General features: G+C 37.5%; 1 protein-coding gene and 2 non-coding genes across 3 annotated transcripts in view; 2 read left to right on the top strand and 1 right to left on the bottom strand.

Moving 5' to 3' along the window:
- LOC130248057 (uncharacterized protein C14orf132-like) overlaps nucleotides 1-17,975 on the bottom strand; it is a 79,068-nt gene extending 61,093 nt beyond the window's left edge. The window contains exon 1 of the mRNA XM_056481576.1: nucleotides 17,777-17,975. Within this exon, the coding sequence (XP_056337551.1) occupies nucleotides 17,777-17,803 (27 nt within the window). The 5' untranslated portion in view covers nucleotides 17,804-17,975. The remainder of the gene's footprint in view (nucleotides 1-17,776) is intronic.
- On the top strand, nucleotides 80-191 carry trnal-caa (transfer RNA leucine (anticodon CAA)). The gene is made up of 2 exons: nucleotides 80-117; nucleotides 146-191. It is a non-coding gene; the product is annotated as a tRNA-Leu (tRNA).
- Nucleotides 285-396, top strand: trnal-caa (transfer RNA leucine (anticodon CAA)). Its single transcript has 2 exons — nucleotides 285-322; nucleotides 362-396. It is a non-coding gene; the product is annotated as a tRNA-Leu (tRNA).

Raw genomic sequence — 17,975 nt, forward strand, 5'->3', positions numbered from 1 at the left:
TAATAAGATTAGAAAAAGAAATGGAAATCAATCACAGGATTTATTTAAGGAGTACACCACACCATGCTGTTAATCATCTGTCAGAATGGACGAGTGGTCTAAGGCGCCAGACTCAAGCTGATTCAACCTTCTCAGGTAATGGGAATTCTGGTCTCCAGGTGGAGGCGTGGGTTCAAATCCCACTTCTGACAACAGAGTTTTAGATTAATAAGATTAGAAAAAGAAATGGAAATAAATCACAGGATTTATTTAGGGAGCGCACCACACCATACTATCAATCATCTGTCAGAATGGCCGAGTGGTCTAAGGCGCCAGACTCAAGGTAATTCAACCTTCTCAGAGAATGGGAATCCTGGTCTCTAGTTGGAGGCGTGGGTTCAAATCCCACATCTGACAAACAAGTTTTTAGATTAGAAATGAAAATAAATCACAGGTTTTTAATGCTGCTGTTGTGCTCTGAAATTTGCCTCAGTGGAGCCTTTTGTTATGGAGTCCACTACACCATGTTACGAAAGTGTGTCAGAATGGCCGAGTGGTCTAAGGTGCCAGACCCAAGGTGATTTAACCCTCTCAGGTAATAGGATTTCTGGTCTCCAGATGGAGGCGTGGGTACAAATTCCGCTTCTGACAATAGAGCTTTTAGATTGATTAGATTAGAAAAAGAAATGGAAAGGTTTTAAATGTTGCTGTTGCTCTCTGAAATTTGCCCCACTGGAGGCTTTATTTACATAGTGCACCACACCGTACTATGAAATGTCTGTCAGAATGGCCGAGTGGTCTAAGGCGGAGATGTTAAATGTGATATTTAATTCATCTTGTCTCTGTCTAACGACTCTTCAGTCTTTTGAATCTATCAGGTCACGTGTCACAGCATCACTCTGCCTATTCATGCCAGATCACTCTGCCTATTCATGCTAGAGTCCCGCGGAAAAAGTGATTGACAGGTGGTAATTTGTGTGTAACTTATTTTTATTTTATTTATGATTTGGTTATGGGTAGGCCCATAAGGAATCTGCACATGCAGAATTCCGCAGATTTTCAACATAATATTGATTCTGTTTATTTACTTGTGTAAATTATGTACATTTAAATTTATTAAGTTTTTTAAATTAATTTTAGTATAATTATTGACTAATATGAAAATGTTCATGAAATTTATTTACAATACAGTTTGTAAAGTAATTTTATCTGTCTTTTAGTAGATATATTATATGAGAGACTTGCTTTGTTTACCAAATAAACTGGATCTAGTTGGATTTGCATTATAAACATTAAATAAAATGTAAAAGGTATTTTTATTATATATATATATATATATATATATATATATATATATATATATATATATATATATATATATATATATATATATATATATATATATATATATATATATATAAATATATGAAGGTTTTAGTTGTCATACTCCCAAAATAATTCTGCATAAATTCACAGATTTTTAGCAAAGTTTTGTGTAAAAATAGCAAAAAATTGTCCGCATATTCTGTCTGGCCCTAGTTATGGGTAAAACAAAGACCATAAGGGGCAGATAGTTGAAATGGTAGGCTACAAATAATTAATTTATTATAAATTAAATAATTATTCAGAAATAATTAATTCACCTCCGCCTATGACCACGATACCATCGTCCATCGCGATGTTTCACATTACACATTGTACGATGCCAAATTGGACGATATCGCCCAACCCTACTGAATGTACCTTTCGTTCATTTCAAACAGATTACAAAACCAAAACACTTTCATTTTCAAGTGCACTTGGTACATTTAAAAGCACAGATTTCAAACTTTGTATGAATATATATTTTTATGTCTTTGAAGCAAGTATTCGCTGAGATTCAAGTTTGTTTGTTGACCACAAAAACTGTGATAAAAGCATACATCTGGTCTGAGTCCCTCTCCTGGAGAAACGTCAGTCTATAGTGATCGATGATTGGCTCCTGTACTAGTAAACGGGGCTTCATTCTCCATTTTGTCTATTACACTTTCTCCATTTAAAACTTTACGAGTGACATGTCTTGTGTATTTTATAGTCTTTGGTTGTATGTAATGAATGGATTAACAGATCAGGCTAAATCATTTTTATAGCTCACTCACGCACTCAATTGTCTGAAGTTCCATAAACCCATTTTATTAGATTCAACACCCACGTGTCCTTGTAAATGTCTCTGCACTGCAGGGAAATACATTTTCTGATTAAAACAGCATGTAAATAGGTGAACCTACTATTGTAAAAAGTGGTACAAGCATATGGTAATAACTTATTATTAAAAATAGTAAAGTACCATGATATACCATTGAATTAACCATTAATCACCATTGAATTAACTTCCAAAACTGCTACTCAAGAAATGTATTAGTATCACCAGCAAACTTTCATGAAAATGCATCCCATATTTTCTCTAAAGCAGAGATGCCCAAACTACAGCCTGTGGGTCAAAGTTGGCCCATGGTAACCTTTGATTTGGCCCGCCATCCCATCTGAGAAGAAAGGAAGAATGATGGGGATCATTTCTAATTTAATGTGACCTTTTATTTGTTTGTTTCATTGTTAAGCTACAAAAAAAGGCTAACAGAAATTAAACGTTTCAATATAAATAGTGTCAGTTAATCAGATTTAGTTTAAAATGTACATACTGTCACCAAACGGATGAATTACTTTGGTTAGCAAATCAAGGCAAAAGCAGGTTCCGTTTGATTAGTGATAACTCCCATGTGTTATAAATGGGATTGTTTATGTTTTTATTGCAATTATAATTACAAAACAAAAAGTTATACTGTATTAAGTAATACGATTCAAAGTAATGTTCTCTATTTATTTTTAAATATTATGAAATAAATTAGCAAATTACCCATGGCGACTTTAATGTAAAATAGTTTGGTATATTTATCTTCGGCCCACGGCTATCAATTATATTTGGTTTTTGGGCCTTCATGCGAAAAAAGTTTGGGCACCCCTGCTCTAAAGCATAGTTTTACATTTTTTTTTAGCTAATCTTATTGTCGACTATTTTAGACCTTAGTTAATAACTCTACATTTTAGGCATCATTTTTAGGCATCATAGGTGGTGAGGGAGGTGTCGCAGACGTCTCCCTCTCTATTGCTGTTGTGTCTTCTAAGGAGGAGGAGGAGGTATTTGCGTGTGTGTGTGTGTGTGTGTGTGTGTGTGTGTGTGTCTGTGAAAAGAGCAGGTGAAGGGCTCCTCGCCAGTTCTTGGAGTTTTTGCTCAATAAAATCGTTTGTCGTCTAAGGTGTTTTTTTAAGTCCATCGTCTGTATTTACATTCACCCACTGGCAGCCAAAATCCACACCTAACACTATGAAGCGTGTATGCACTGTGACTACTTTTATATTGTTGATTAGCTGCTGGGCATTTCACTCTGTCTCGCGCTGAAGGCTGTCAGTTTCGACCAATCACAACAGGCTGTCATCGGTCCAATCAGCGCAGATTAGCTTCGCGCTGAGGACGGGTTTGGGAACAAATGAATCGCTGAACGATTCATATGGGAGTCGCTGGGATAATTAGGTAAAAATAAATGCAGATTATAAGACCATCAAAGTGTTTTTTGACCTTGCATGCATATTAGACTGTTGTTGGAGACCCTTACAACCTACATATGACCCTATTTCATGTATAATATGGGCTCTTTAATGTAAAATCACAAGGATATAAAGGCTGAGAAAAAGCTGCAATCAAGTTAAATTTGCCTTCCAAGCAAATGCACCAACAAAAATGGACCATTGCTTTCACTTAAATCACTTTAGATATTGCAGTACTAAAATAAAACAATACTAGTTTTAGTAAAAAATATATTTATCTGAGAATGTTTTATTAAAGATCATCTACAGGTTTTTTTTTTTTTTTTGGGGGGGGGGGGGTTGCATAGTATGTTGCCCATTTGGATTTACAGTTGAAGTCAGAATTATTAGCCCCCCTGAATTATTAACCCCCTGTTTATTTTTTCCCCAATTTCTGCTTAACGGAGAGATTTTTTTCAACACATTTCTAAACATAATAGTCTTAATAACTCATTTCTAATAACTGATTTATTTTATCTTTGCCATGATGACAGTAAATAATATTTGACTAGATATTTTTTAAGACACTTCTATACAGCTTAAAGTGACATTTAAAGGCTTAACTAGGTTAATTAGGTTAACTAGGCAAGTTCTGTAGACTATCAAAAGAAAATTGCTTAAAGGGGCTAATAATTTTGACCTTAAAATGGATTTTAAAAAAACAAACTGCTTTTATTCTAGCCGAAATAAAACAAATAAGACTTTCTCCAGAAGAAAAAATATTATCAGATATTCTGTGAAAATTTCCTTGCTCTGTTAAACATCATTTGGGAAATATATGTAAAAGAAAAAAATTCAAAGTGGGGCTAATAATTCAGGCTTAAACTGTATATTTTCAAGTTAAGTTACCTGAGTTAATGACCAGAAGCTGTACACTGTAAAAATGCTGGGTTCCACACAATTTATTTGTGTTGAGACAACATCAAGGAATTAAGTTAACTTATACATTTGTACAAATGTAAGTGGATTGAACACAGAACAACTAAGTTGCCACAAAAAACACTCAATAATTGTGTTATTTCAGCTTATTTTAAATAAGTAGTTAAACAAAGAGCAAATGTCATTTTTGAGTGGAGTAGCTGAAGGAACTAACTAAGAAAAATGAACCAATTCACTTAAACAATAGGTGATACGCTTGATAATAAATTGAGCACAAGCACTCACACACAAAGACAGAAAAAAAAATGCATCAATGCCAAAGACCCTTTTAAAATTCTTGTGCAGACACAATATGATTAACGACATGACTAAATGTAACAAAAGGTGTCAAGAGCCAGGTGAAAAAGCCATAACATGTATTATTTCTGTTGCTACTACAGAGCTGTCCCAGGGGGAAACTGCCCACAATCATGCAGAATGCATTAGGTTTCACTGACTGTGTAAGGGTCTACGGTTATTCTACAAAAGGCTTAATCTCAGAAAAAAAGCCATCATACAAAGAATCAAAGCAGCCACAAGCCATTTGGGAAATAAAAGAAGCCAATATGCATGAGCAGGGGTTCAAAGGCTGATGAAAAGGTGCACAGGCAAAATGACTTCTGTTTCTTTTGCTGGAAACAAAGGATGCTGGGCGCAGAAAATAACATAAAAGAGCACACTCTGCTGCCACAGTCCAAAACACAACTAGATGTTATAGATTAAAGAGACTTGGAATGCGATGAGACCATAGATTGAGTCTAGGAATGGTTATAGTTGAAAGTAGCATTTGTGGCTCTTCTAGTAGAAACCAAATGACCATCATAATCAGAATCAGAATCAGAAAGAGCTTTATTGCCAGGTATGTTCACACATACGAGGAATTTGTTTTCATGACAGAGCTTCTACAGTGCAACAGGATTACAGAGACATGACAAAAAACAGATAATAAATATTAAAAAAAAAATAGAAGTAGTGAGTGCAAATATACAGATTGACAAGTGTATGTACGTGTTTATTACTATATACACTGTTATATGTGCAGCTGTTATGTGCAAATTGGCATGTAAAGTGTGTTGTTAAATAAGAGTATATGTGTATTAAAGTGTATAGCAAGTAGTGATGTTGGTTTCGCAATTATTATCATCAAGTGTTCATGAGAAGGATTGCCTGAGGGAAGAAACTGTTTCTGTGTCGGGCTGTTCTGGTGCGCAGTGCTCTGTAGCGTCGAGCAGAAGGTAAAAGTTCAAAGAGGCAGTGTGCTGGGTGTGAGGGGTCCAGAGTGATTTTGGCAGCCCTCCTGCTCGCTTGGATAAGTACAGTTCTTGGGGAGTAGGAAGGGTTGTACCAGTGATTCGCTCAGCAGTCCGAACTATTAGATTTAAGAACTGCGGTCATGGCCTCTTCAATAGTACTACAAAATAATTATGGTATGGTCCGAACAACACACCAACATAAGATCATATGAATAAAACATAACTTTTTGTAAGTGATACCAGAATTAAGTACACATCTGAAGGCCTTGACGGTTATGTTAGCAATGAAGTTTCAAATTTACAATCCAAAGTTTTCAAACATTGTACACCAAAAAATTTACACACAAAAATGTTAAACTTCATAAACACCAACTTATTTGTAGGTTACAGGTGTAAAATAGCATTTTTGCTATAATCTAACACCATCTTAGCAATAGTTCTATTATACAACAGAACAATTGGTAAACATCAATGGGTTAAATGTATTTTTGTATATAATAAAAATAACAATAATAGTAATAATATCTTGGCGTACTTTTTGACGCACAGCGAAGCTTAAAATCCCATTTCAAACATTTAACAAAAATAGCTTTTTTCATCTACACATAGTACGCATTAGACTCTTTCTTTCGACACCAGACACTAATGGCTCGTTTCCACTGACTGGTACGGTATGGTACGGTTCGGTTTGGTACGGGTCACCTTTATCAGGCTTGCGTTTCCACTAACAAGGGTACCTTGTTATGACAGAAAGTTTCAGTCGACGTCATTCTAGCTCGAGGAAATGTATACAATAAAGCTGTACAGGTCGCTCACATATCATCTGAGAAGCACTTCTCACAAAACAGACGCTTCATACACATAAATACTTGTGTAGAAATGTTTATTACTAACTTTTCAATGTACATGAGTTGATTATAACTGCAGATCAATGATAGTGCGAAACAGCCTACTGTAACGTCTGTAATTATATTAAATAACTAAATAAATGAACATATATAAACGCATACAGCCCCTTACAGTCTCCGATATGTTACCAACTACAGAAGAACTACAAATAGCAGACATTTCGCCCGTATTTAGGTTCAAAACAACACAAATTATAGCCTACAGTCAGTGAAAACCTCTTATCTGTGTATGTAAGCTTCAGCAGCACATGTAGCCTCTGTTAGAGAGTAATTCCGTCATTCCCGTTCATATTAGTCCAAAATGTGAAGATAATAAGTTAGTTAATCATGGCATTTTGTTCGCGTTTGTTGAAAAAATAATGTGCTCCTTTTTTCCGGCTTCTCCTTTGTTTCTTCGCGCTTCACTCTCGCGTTTGCCAGTGTCTGACAGGATCGGGTTTCAAAAGCATGTCAATAATCAAGCGCAGGTAATTATCATCAGCTCTAGAAGTTTGTTATTTCAGATATAATGTTAGACGCGCAATAGCGCTAGCAAGAAAGCGAAACCGCTCGCGTCTCAGACTGGCTCGTAAAAAACTACGGGGCACAGAGTAAATCTGCTCTTCTTCTTGGCTTTGTGGCTGTCCATCAAGACGACGACAAGGTTTGTTTGAGCCCAGATCGACCATGGCTCGTTATTATATGTATTTATAATTCCGCTAAAATCTCTCGCTGTGTTTTTCAAACATGGCGGGTTTTTTGTTTTCATTCTGGCTTGTTGCGTAAGCGAATGACGTATCTCTGTAAACCAATAGCGTTCAGCTGCGCGTGTGGCTCCGCCTTTTGGTACCCTTTCTCGTGTTTGGTACCCTTTCGAAAGGGTGCCGAAAAAGTGGTACGGTACGGTTCGGTTCGGTACGCTTTTTGACAGTGGAAACGGCTATAAAAGCGTACCAAACCAAACCGAACCGTACCGTACCACTCAGTGGAAATGGGCCATTAGAGGCTTCATCACATCTTGCCTAGATTTCTATAATTCACTTTTTGGGGGTCTACCAGCTTGTTCTCTCAGGACATAACAGTGCATTCAAAACTCAGCTGCACGTGTGTTGACACACATCACCACACTATCACATTGCCCCAGTACTTCAGCAACTACACTGGCTACCTGTCAAGTCACGTATTGATTTTAAAACACTGATTTTAACATACAAAGCGGTTCATGGATTTGCTCCTGTTTATATTTGTGATTTTTGTGACTGCATCTTCTTCTTCTCGCTGTTTATGTTCTGCATTGGGTCTCACTCTGTTTCAGCCTTGTTGCAGGCTCAACACTATGGGAGGTAGGGTATTCTCCTACCGTGCACCTAATTTATGGAATGCTTGTTCTTCAACCATCAGGAAAGCCAGTTCCCTGGACTGTTTTAAGTAACTGCTTAAGACTCACCTTTTTAGTATTGGCACGGTGGCTCAGTGGTTAGCACAATCGCCTCGTGAATGCGCACAGACATCCTGTGAGTGAATTGGGTAAACAAAATTGCCCGTAGTGTATGAGTGTGTGAATGTGAAAGTGTGTGGGTGTTTCCCAGTAGCCTACTGGGTTGTGGCTGAAAGGGCATCTGCTTCATAAAACATATGCCAGAATAGTTTGGGGTTCCTTCTACAGGGGTAACACCTGATAAAAAAGGGACTAAGCAGAAGGCAAATGAATGAATGAATGAATGAATAGGTTATTATTGTTATTACAATTATTATTATAAACAATGAATCAGCAACTACAGCTGAAATTAGTGAATCTGGCATTAGCATGCTGCTATGCTAAAAGCATGACACTGCAATGACCTAGTTCAAAATAAAACCAGTCCCTCAAGGGTTTTTTTAGGGACTTTTCTTTTTTTTAATCTGTGGCCTAAAATGCTGGCTTTTCTCAAAACGCAAGGCATGATTTGCTTTAATTCTTGTGTTTTGCTGTGAAAATAGACAAAAAACGTATTTTTTATCACAAGAACCGTGGGACTCGCAAAATCCTGGAGGGCCTGAATGAGTGAATGCCTAGCAAGTGCATAACTTAACACTGCTGACTTAGTAACAGCCAGCGCCAGCACGAACCCTCTTTTTCTTTTCAAAACTACTGTCAGGATTTACTAATGATGATTTACTAAAGTTTATTTTTCAGACTCGGAATTGAAGTGATGAATTGTATGAAAATATTTGTTCCATAATTTAAGACCAAAAAAAGTATGTCATAACCCAGTTTATGCCAGCCAAAATACTGGGCAAAACAAATACTGGCTTAAGGCACTTTAACTGTACTATATATATATATATATGTGCTTTTTAACGCAATTTTTTTATCAGTGAATCACATGACAGCAACTCAATGCATTTGGTCAAGACGACCAGAATGGGGAAGAAAGATGATTTAGGTGACTTTGAAGATGGCATGGTTGTTGGTGCCAAACAGGCTGGTCTGAGTATTTCAGAAACTGCTGATCTACTGGGATTTTCACACACGGCCATCTCTAGGGTTTACAGAGAATGGTCCGAAAAAGAGAAAATATCCAGTGAGCGGCAGTTCTGTGGGCGCAAATGCCTTGTTGATGCCAGAGGTTAGAGGAGAACGTCCAGACTGGTTCGAGCTGATAGAAACTCAAATAACCACTCATTACAACCAAGATAACACGTCGAACCTTGAGGCGGAAGGGCTACAGCAGCAGATGATCACACTGAGTGCCACTCCTGTCAGCTAAGAACATGAAACTGAGGCTACAATTCGCACAGGCTCACCAAAATTGGACAAAAGAAGATTGAAAAAACGTTGCCTGATCTGATGAGTCTCTATTTCTGCTGTGATATTCGGATGGTAGGGTCAGAATTTGGCATCAACAACATGAAAGCATGGATCCATCCTGCCTTGAATCAACGGTTCAGGCTGCTGGTGATGTAATGGTGTGGGGGATATTTTCTTGGCACACTTTGGGCCCATTAGTAGCAATTGAGCTCGTGTCAACGCCACAGCCTACCTGAGTATTGCTGCTGACTACGTCCATCTTTTTATGACGACAGTATACCCATCTTCTGATGGCTACTTCCGGCAGGATAACGCGCCATGTCATAAAGCGCAAATCATCTCAGACTGGTTTTTTGAACATGACAAAGAGTTCACTGCACTCAAATGGCCTCCACAGTCACCAGACCTCAATCCAATGGAGCACCTTTGGAATGTGGTGTATTGGGAGATTCGCATCATGGATGTGCAGCCGACAAATCTGCAGCAACTACGTGATGCTATCATGTTAAAATGGACCAAAATCTATGAGGAATATTTGCAGTATCTTGTTGAATCTATGCCACAAAAAATTAAGGCAGTTCTGAAAGCAAAAGGGGGTCCAACCCAGTACTAGTAAGGCGTACCTAATAAAGTGGCCAGTGAGTGTATATATTCTCTTGCTGTGTCTACCATCCCAAGGTGTTTTTTGTTTGTTTTTTTCCACTAAGCTTGTTGCAATTCTGGGACTTACGTGTTTGCAAATGAATAACTAACTAAATAAATAACCCAAAAAGATGTACCGTATTTTCCGCACTATAAGGCGCACCTAAAAGCCTTAAATTTTGTTATAAAACGGCCGTGCGCCTAATAATCCGGTGCGCTTTATGTGTGCACAGAGTTCAAAAATCTGTAAAAATGTTGTTGTGTGATTTCGGAAAGCGCTCCGCTTGATTGGCTGTCGGAGCATTTCCCGCCGACACAGAGACGTAAAACGTACACTCTGTACGCAGCAGCAATAAACCAATCAAAAATACATATGAATGTATGTAAAAACCAAGTGAAGCAAATGAATTCGGAGCTTGCTGTCATTCCGGTAGGACTAACAAAAGAACTCCAACCGCTGGATATTGGTGTAAACAGGGCGTTTAAAGTGAAGTTGCGAGCTGCGTGGGAGCAATGGATGACAGACGGCGAACACACTTTTACTAAGACTGGTAGGCAGCGCCGGGCGAGTTACGCCACCATATGTGAATGGATTGTGGATGCCTGGGCTAAGGTGTCTGCTTTAACTGTTGTCCGAGCTTTCGCAAAAGCCGGCATCATTGCTAAACAGCCACCCGGCAATGAGACTGACTCAGACAATGATGAGAGAGAACCCGGCGTGTTTGATGACGAAACTGCCCAGCTGTTCAATTCAGACACAGAAGATGAGGACTTTGATGGATTTGTGGGAGAAGACTGATTAAAAAAATAATGTGAGTGTATTGTTAAATAGTAGAATAAAGTTCAACTAAACTATGTTAACTGTTTTGCTTCCATTACCTTTTTTTTGCAGACAGTGTATTTTATCGTGCACCTTATAATACGGTGCGCCTTATGTATGGGTTAAGTACAGAAATAGACCCCGTAATTGAGACTGCGTCTTATAATCCGGTGCGCTTTACAGTGCAGAAAATACGGTATTTAGCTGTTGTGAAAAGGGGTCATATTTATTTTTATTTTTTACATTTACAAGTTAATACATGGACAATGTCAATCATAAAGAGTTATTCTCTACAACAGTAGCTGTTTTTGAACCCTCTTAAATGCCTTAGTCCTTACTTTTCCTCATGAATGCACACATCACAGTATTTTAAATAGGATTTCCCCCCTTTTCCCCTGCTGCATTTTTAGTACAACATTATAGGTTGCATAACTTTCAGTAACATCTCTGACGTAATTAAGCTTGTCCCAAAAATACAGTAGGATCACTGTTCCACACCATTTGACCAAAAATGTAGCAATTCAATTAAAGGCATGAGAGACTACACTATCTAAGACAAATGAGGCAAGTTGCAGAATCTCACCAACAATCAGGGCCATTGTGAGAAACCACAGCCATCTTTTATCACCTGTCAAGACACATACAGACGAAGATTCATTTGCATCAAGGGCACAAATGAGGGATGAAACTCAACTGGAAAATCATTTATCCTTGAACTGTCGCTGATTATGATTAGGCTCAACTCTGAAACTCCATACAGAGCGTCGTATAAGATATAAAAACCAGTTCCTAGAGTTGCTAACGGGGCCTGTGCTGAAATAGATCAGGCCTGGCATCGGAAAATTAGTCAAACCCAATCCTACCTATATCAGACATGACTTTATCAGGGTAATGTCTATTCTTGGAGAGTGGCACTGTTCTGGCAGGCTAATTTAGACCCTTAGCGTGGCTCTCAGTTCGTCTTCGCCATTAATATTAAAGCTTCCGCCTCTTGGCTGTCAAGAGAAATGACACTGAGAGAAGACACAACACTAATGGAGAGATCACTCTTTGATGCCCTGTAACTTATCTCTGCCTGGCCTAAGATCAAATATACGCAGCACTATCTAGTTTATGATACACACAGTAAGTTATGTAAATAGCTCATGTTGTAAAGTAGAGTTGTCGAGTTTCGAGTTTAGTACCAATCAGTACTTAAATAAAAAAATAAAAAATAAAAAACTCAAATTCCTGCAAACATTTCGTAAACACCACTGATTGGCCATTGTATTCATGTGCTCAACAGGAATTACTGTGATTGGCCGAAAAGACAGCTTTGAAACAATCCAGTGTTCATGTATTTGTGTTTGTACTTGGTGAACAGCGGCGAAGAGTGGTAAACTGATGCCCTTCTTGGCCAATCACAGTAATTTCTGTTGAGCACGTGAACATAATGGGAAATTAGCAGTGTTTAAGAACTTGCTTAAATGTTAGCGGTAACAATTGTACCAAATTCGATACTATTACAACTATTACTATTTTGACTATTACAAAGCCTTACTGTACATTGCATTTAAAGTTAAAATATAATAGTTATAGTAGTTATGTGACCCTGGGCCACAAAACACAATACATGTATATGAGGCAACATAATTTGGCAAAGTACATTGTAGCTGCAGATCAAAATTATTGATTTTTCTTTTAAATCAAAGATCATTATGTTTAGATTTGAATGTGATGATATTTTGTAAAATGTACAACTGTAAATATATCAAAACGTAATTTTTGATTAGTAGTGAGCCTTTTTCTATATTACATTTTTGGGTGAAGTAAACTGTAAATCTCACTAATAAAAAAAATTAAATACTGACAGTATTATTTATTGTATTAGTTAAATTGCAACCAAGCCTGTTCAGAATTGATCTAATTACAATTAATTTTATTTTATAAACTGTTTTGCTACGTACTAACTATTGGTTATACCAAAGTGTTTTAGTAAAGTTATAGGCCAGAAATAAAGCAATATGTTTTTCAAAAGAGAGCCAACATGATTTTTTTTTCGTCAAAATTTTCTAGAAATAAATTACTTTAAAAATAGTAAAATAATATTTTTAAATAATCTTTAAAAATCTTCTATTGATGTAGGCTTAACCAGCATTAGACTTAATAAAAATGAATCATGCAGCATTTTTTATATGATAAGGTTTAGAACGGTGGCAAAGAGTGGTAAACTGATGCCCTTCATGGCTAATCAGTCATTTCTGTTGAGCACGTGAGCATAATGGGAAATTAGCAGTGTTTAAGAACTTGCTTGACATCGCTTAAATGTTAGCGGTAGCTAGTGGTACCGACTGTACCAAATTCGATACTTTTGACAATCCTACTGTAAAGACCTGTTCACACCAAACATGATAACTATAAATATATAGTGATAAATATATTTGCATCTTAACTTACAAACATTAAAAATATTTATTTTTAGCTCATGCTTTTCATTCGGCATTAGCCCCTTGTAACTTGCGCATCTGACCAGTCAGTCTGTATTTTAATATGTACTGTATTGACCTAATCAAGTGAATTTAGTGATTGTAATCAGTGTAGTAGTGAAATAAAAACAACCCAGGGTCATTCTGAGAACGTAGTCCCGAGGACGTTTCTGGAGACCGCGAAATACGTCCCGGGAGGTACGTATTTTTGCAGTTTTTATTTTCGCGAATCCGCGAGAGCCCGCTGTGCACGCTTTCTCCCGCGCCGTTCTTGCGTAAACCCGCTAGAGGCCGCTGTCGAATGACCTTCTGCCTGCCTGGATGACAGAATGATTGACCGTGCGACCGGCCAATCGGCTGACCCACCCTCCTCCGTCCCTAAACCCAACCAACGACGATTCACAAAAGCCGTCCAGAAAAAGAAAAGCCCTTGTCTAATTTTTACCACGTTTTCGGATTTGACCACATTCTCACCCTGTGACGAACTTGTTCGCTTTATTTTTTGGATTTTGTTTTCTTACCTGATTTCTGGAACCGCTCTTCCCCGGACTCGAACCCGGTCGTCGTTGTGGTCAGCCCCTTTTTGCGCCTCAAGTCTGCCTAAGTACACAAAGAGCTAACCGGACAAACTGGTTGCAGCGGGAAAGCCCTCCACACAGAGGCGAGCGGTCGGCCGGCAAGCACCGAAAGGATCAGCGTCACACCGCCCCGCAGCGTTCGCTTAAAAAAATGAAATGCAGCCGGACGTACCACCGGCTACGTATTTCGCAGTCTCCAGAAACGTCCACGGGACTACGTTTTCAGAATGAGCCTGGGTTGAATAAAAACAACAAATTATTTACCCCATCATTTTCAAACGAGGCAACACAAAGATGCGGAAAGTAGCATTGAATACTGGAGGTACTTTTATTTTTATACTTCAAATTGCCAGCCTGGCTTCGATGTATTTTATCAATCTTTCCTATAGTTTAACCTTATTTGAACTATACAACCGTACAAGCTAAAAATTAACATTAGTCCCTTATTTATCAGGGGTCCCCACAGCGGAATGAACCGCCACAGAAAATAATATAACACAGATATAAAAATTGTTACAAGGCAATTTGGAAACACTGCAAATGATGAACGAAGAGTTCAACATGTCTCAATCAAGAACAAGTTTGGAGCATATGTTTGATGGATAAAAATTAAAATGCACATTTATAAATCTAATACTTCTTTACTCACACCAATAAACTAAACAGAGGTCCCATCACATCTGTGTAGCTGTTGTGACAAGCGAATTATGCTCCCACACATCATTTACCTGTGTTGTGGCTGCTGTGGGCTATGCATAATATACGGGAGCGTCTTCGGTCCTGTCAGATGTGGCGCGCACACTCATTCCCATACAACAGAGAGTGGCTATGTGAACTCTACCATGTGCAATTCAGAGAGCAGAAATTTGTAATCGCGCGACCATGTAGAGACAGAAATCACATGTCGTTGTGTAAATAAGATATTGCATATGGCTATTAAGCTTGTTTATTACAAGAAGTTGTGATCTGGTGCTATATATAAAATACAATGGGACACCCCCCTAATAAAATGGTAGGGGAAACACTGACTGGATTCTGATTTAGATTGTGTTTTGTCATTTCAAACGCTGATTTATACATGCGTTAAGTGTACAAATATGCTCCGGCGCAGCCTGCACGCGGTCGCATAGCCCTCGCCGTAGCTGACACCGACACTCATGAGCATCTCTCAAAAAATGGAATTACATGTCCCAACGCCACGTAGTGCAAGCTCTGTGATTGGTCGGCTTGATAGCGGTGACAAGCGTGGGTGGTGTTGAGAGCTGCGAGAAAGATGGAGCGAAGTGTCGAGTCGCGTGAAGGAGCTCCAGACGGAAACTTTTGTTTTGTGTTTACCTTATGATTAAAGTTGTTGAACGTCCACCGATTCCCGCCTCTGAATGAGCAAGTTTAGCTACTTGTAGCATTCAGAAAAAAACAAAACACCCATGAAGAAACTCGACAAAGAGGAACATAAAAACCTACTGCCAGCTAATGTTTTGGAAGTGTTATTGCAGAGCAACACAAACAGCATGCACAAGTATAAATGCATGACTACGTGCAAGGCAGGCGTCATGGGTCACACCGATCACTCCACACTGAAATATAAATCAGCCTTAAAAGGATGCCAAAGTTAGCGGCAATAGCTTAGTGGTTAAGTTTGTTGACATATAGCATCATGGTGCTCATGACGACCTGAGTTTGATTCCTGGCTCAAGGTGCTTTTGCCGACCCTTTCCCTCTCTCTGCTCCCAATACTTTCCTAACTGTAACTATCTCTGTCCTTTTCAAATTAAATAATAATAAAAATAAAGATATAATTCCTCTACATCTTTATCATTACAGTTGTGGTCTTAAATCTGCTGTTAGTTACATTCAGAATGCTTTTTAAAACTCTATATATTTCATTATCTTTATAGTTTCCATGCTTGGTGTGAGTGGGCTTTCAGATAGAATGGGTTGTTTAGTTGCACCTCTGGCTGATGTTGCAATAATGTTCTTCAGTTCGCCTCTACATCCTTTTAAATGACTCTGTCAGTGCAATTTTCTGATGTCCCTCCAAGCATATCTTGTCTCACGCATCCGCTTACAAGTAAACCGGATCCAAAACAAGCACTGTGTGCAATCACAGTTCTGGCTTAAAAGGGACCAATATTTAAACTCTGGCTGAGTGGTTGCCATAGGAATATATTTTGAGTTTTCTTTTCCATATCTTCCCCTGCTGCAGTGTTGAAACGTTTCATAATTTGTCCTTTAGATTCTTTTTTCTCCTGCCAAGTAAATGAAAGTCGAGAAAATGAACATAACTATAAAGCTTGAGCGCTGCTGTTCTCTTCCATTAGCCTTCCACCAATAATTGCTCTACAGCTCATTACAAAAGCTGCAGTTGTTCCTATCATTTCTTAATTTTATTACTCACTGAATCATGCATGCTGAATGCACATTCTAAAGGTTGAATAAATGCAGTAGTTACTGGTCATATTTATGACTATTGCAATTTAAAATTGCATTTAAATTGTATATAATAGTTAAAGTTATTATGTGACCCTGGGCCACAAAACAGAATTACCAAAATTTTCTAGCAATAAATTAGTTTAAAAGTACTAAAATAATATTTTTAAATAATCTTTAAAAATCTTTTATTTTTAATGGTAATGATCCTTGATGCAGGCTTAACCAGCATTAGACTTGTAAATAAAAATGAATCAAGCAGCATTTTTAATATGATAAGGTTTAGTGAAAAACAAATCAAAATTGACTTACTTTATTCACATATTTTCATCGCATTAGTTAAATTGCAATGAAGCCTATTTAGAACTGATCTAATTGCAATAAAGTACTTATAAAGTAAAACGATAAAGAGGCAAACAAATGCTATCTATCTGTCTATATATCTGTCTATATATCTGTTTTTCTATCTATCTATCTATCTATCTATCTATCTATCTATCTATCTATCTATCTATCTATCTGTCTATCTATCTATCTATCTAAATATTCAGACAATTATCTTATTATGTCCTTTAAAAATCAACCCATGCATCTGACAGCTGTTGTTTTATTAAAAAGTCTAAATACATTGCACATTTGATATTGATCTTATCACATACCGTGAACAAATTCTCTTACTGAAGTTATTAGTAATGTATATGAAATAATGTCAATAACTTTGAAGAAGCCTTATAAAGAAGACATTTGCCAGAGCTTGCTTGTTCTATCTATCTATCTATCTATCTATCTATCTATCTATCTATCTATCTATCTGTGTCTTTAAAGGCTGTCTATAATAGCCTCCAGTATCTCTGAATAATTTGGCTTTTAGTGAATTCAACAAGTCTCAATCAAAAACTGATGACCCATGTTATCCAGGGTGATTTGATGTTATAAAGATCACCCTGTGCTTGAAGCAAGACAAAAAGCATGACCTTCTGCACAAAGCAGTTCACACAAAACTGTCAACAATGATTTACTTATTAATAGATCAAACTGTTAAATAATGTGTATTTATTTTGCACACGACTTATCTAAAATTAACAAATTTTTCCTTTGTGTGCGTAGCTTGTAAACGGCATTTTTAAATCACATATTTTAAAGCTGGTCTTACGGTTTACCTCACGGTGTAAATAAACACACACACACACACATATACACATATACATATATATATATATATATATATATATATATATATATATATATATATATATATATATATATATATATATATGATATAAGCTAAAGTTTGTACATTCCGACTATAACAAGCACCGAGTTCCACGCGAAGTTCAAGTTGACTTTACGACTGTATCTTTTCGATAGTTAGAAACAAGCACGTTGTCTTACCTGCGCGGCCATAAATGACAGATCCATGGTGATTGGCTTAACGGAATAATAACTAAAGCTTCAGGAAGGTCAGGTAAAGCTATCTTTCTGTGTCGTCTCTGTCCACGGGTGTAACCTATTTACATCCAAATGACATCGTCGAGTTTCAGAGCGTCAGCCTCCAGGTACCGGATCCTGAACGTCTGATGTGCGCCTGCGA

The sequence above is a fragment of the Danio aesculapii genome, chromosome 20 (genome assembly GCF_903798145.1).
Source record: "Danio aesculapii chromosome 20, fDanAes4.1, whole genome shotgun sequence".
NCBI lineage: Eukaryota > Metazoa > Chordata > Actinopteri > Cypriniformes > Danionidae > Danio > Danio aesculapii.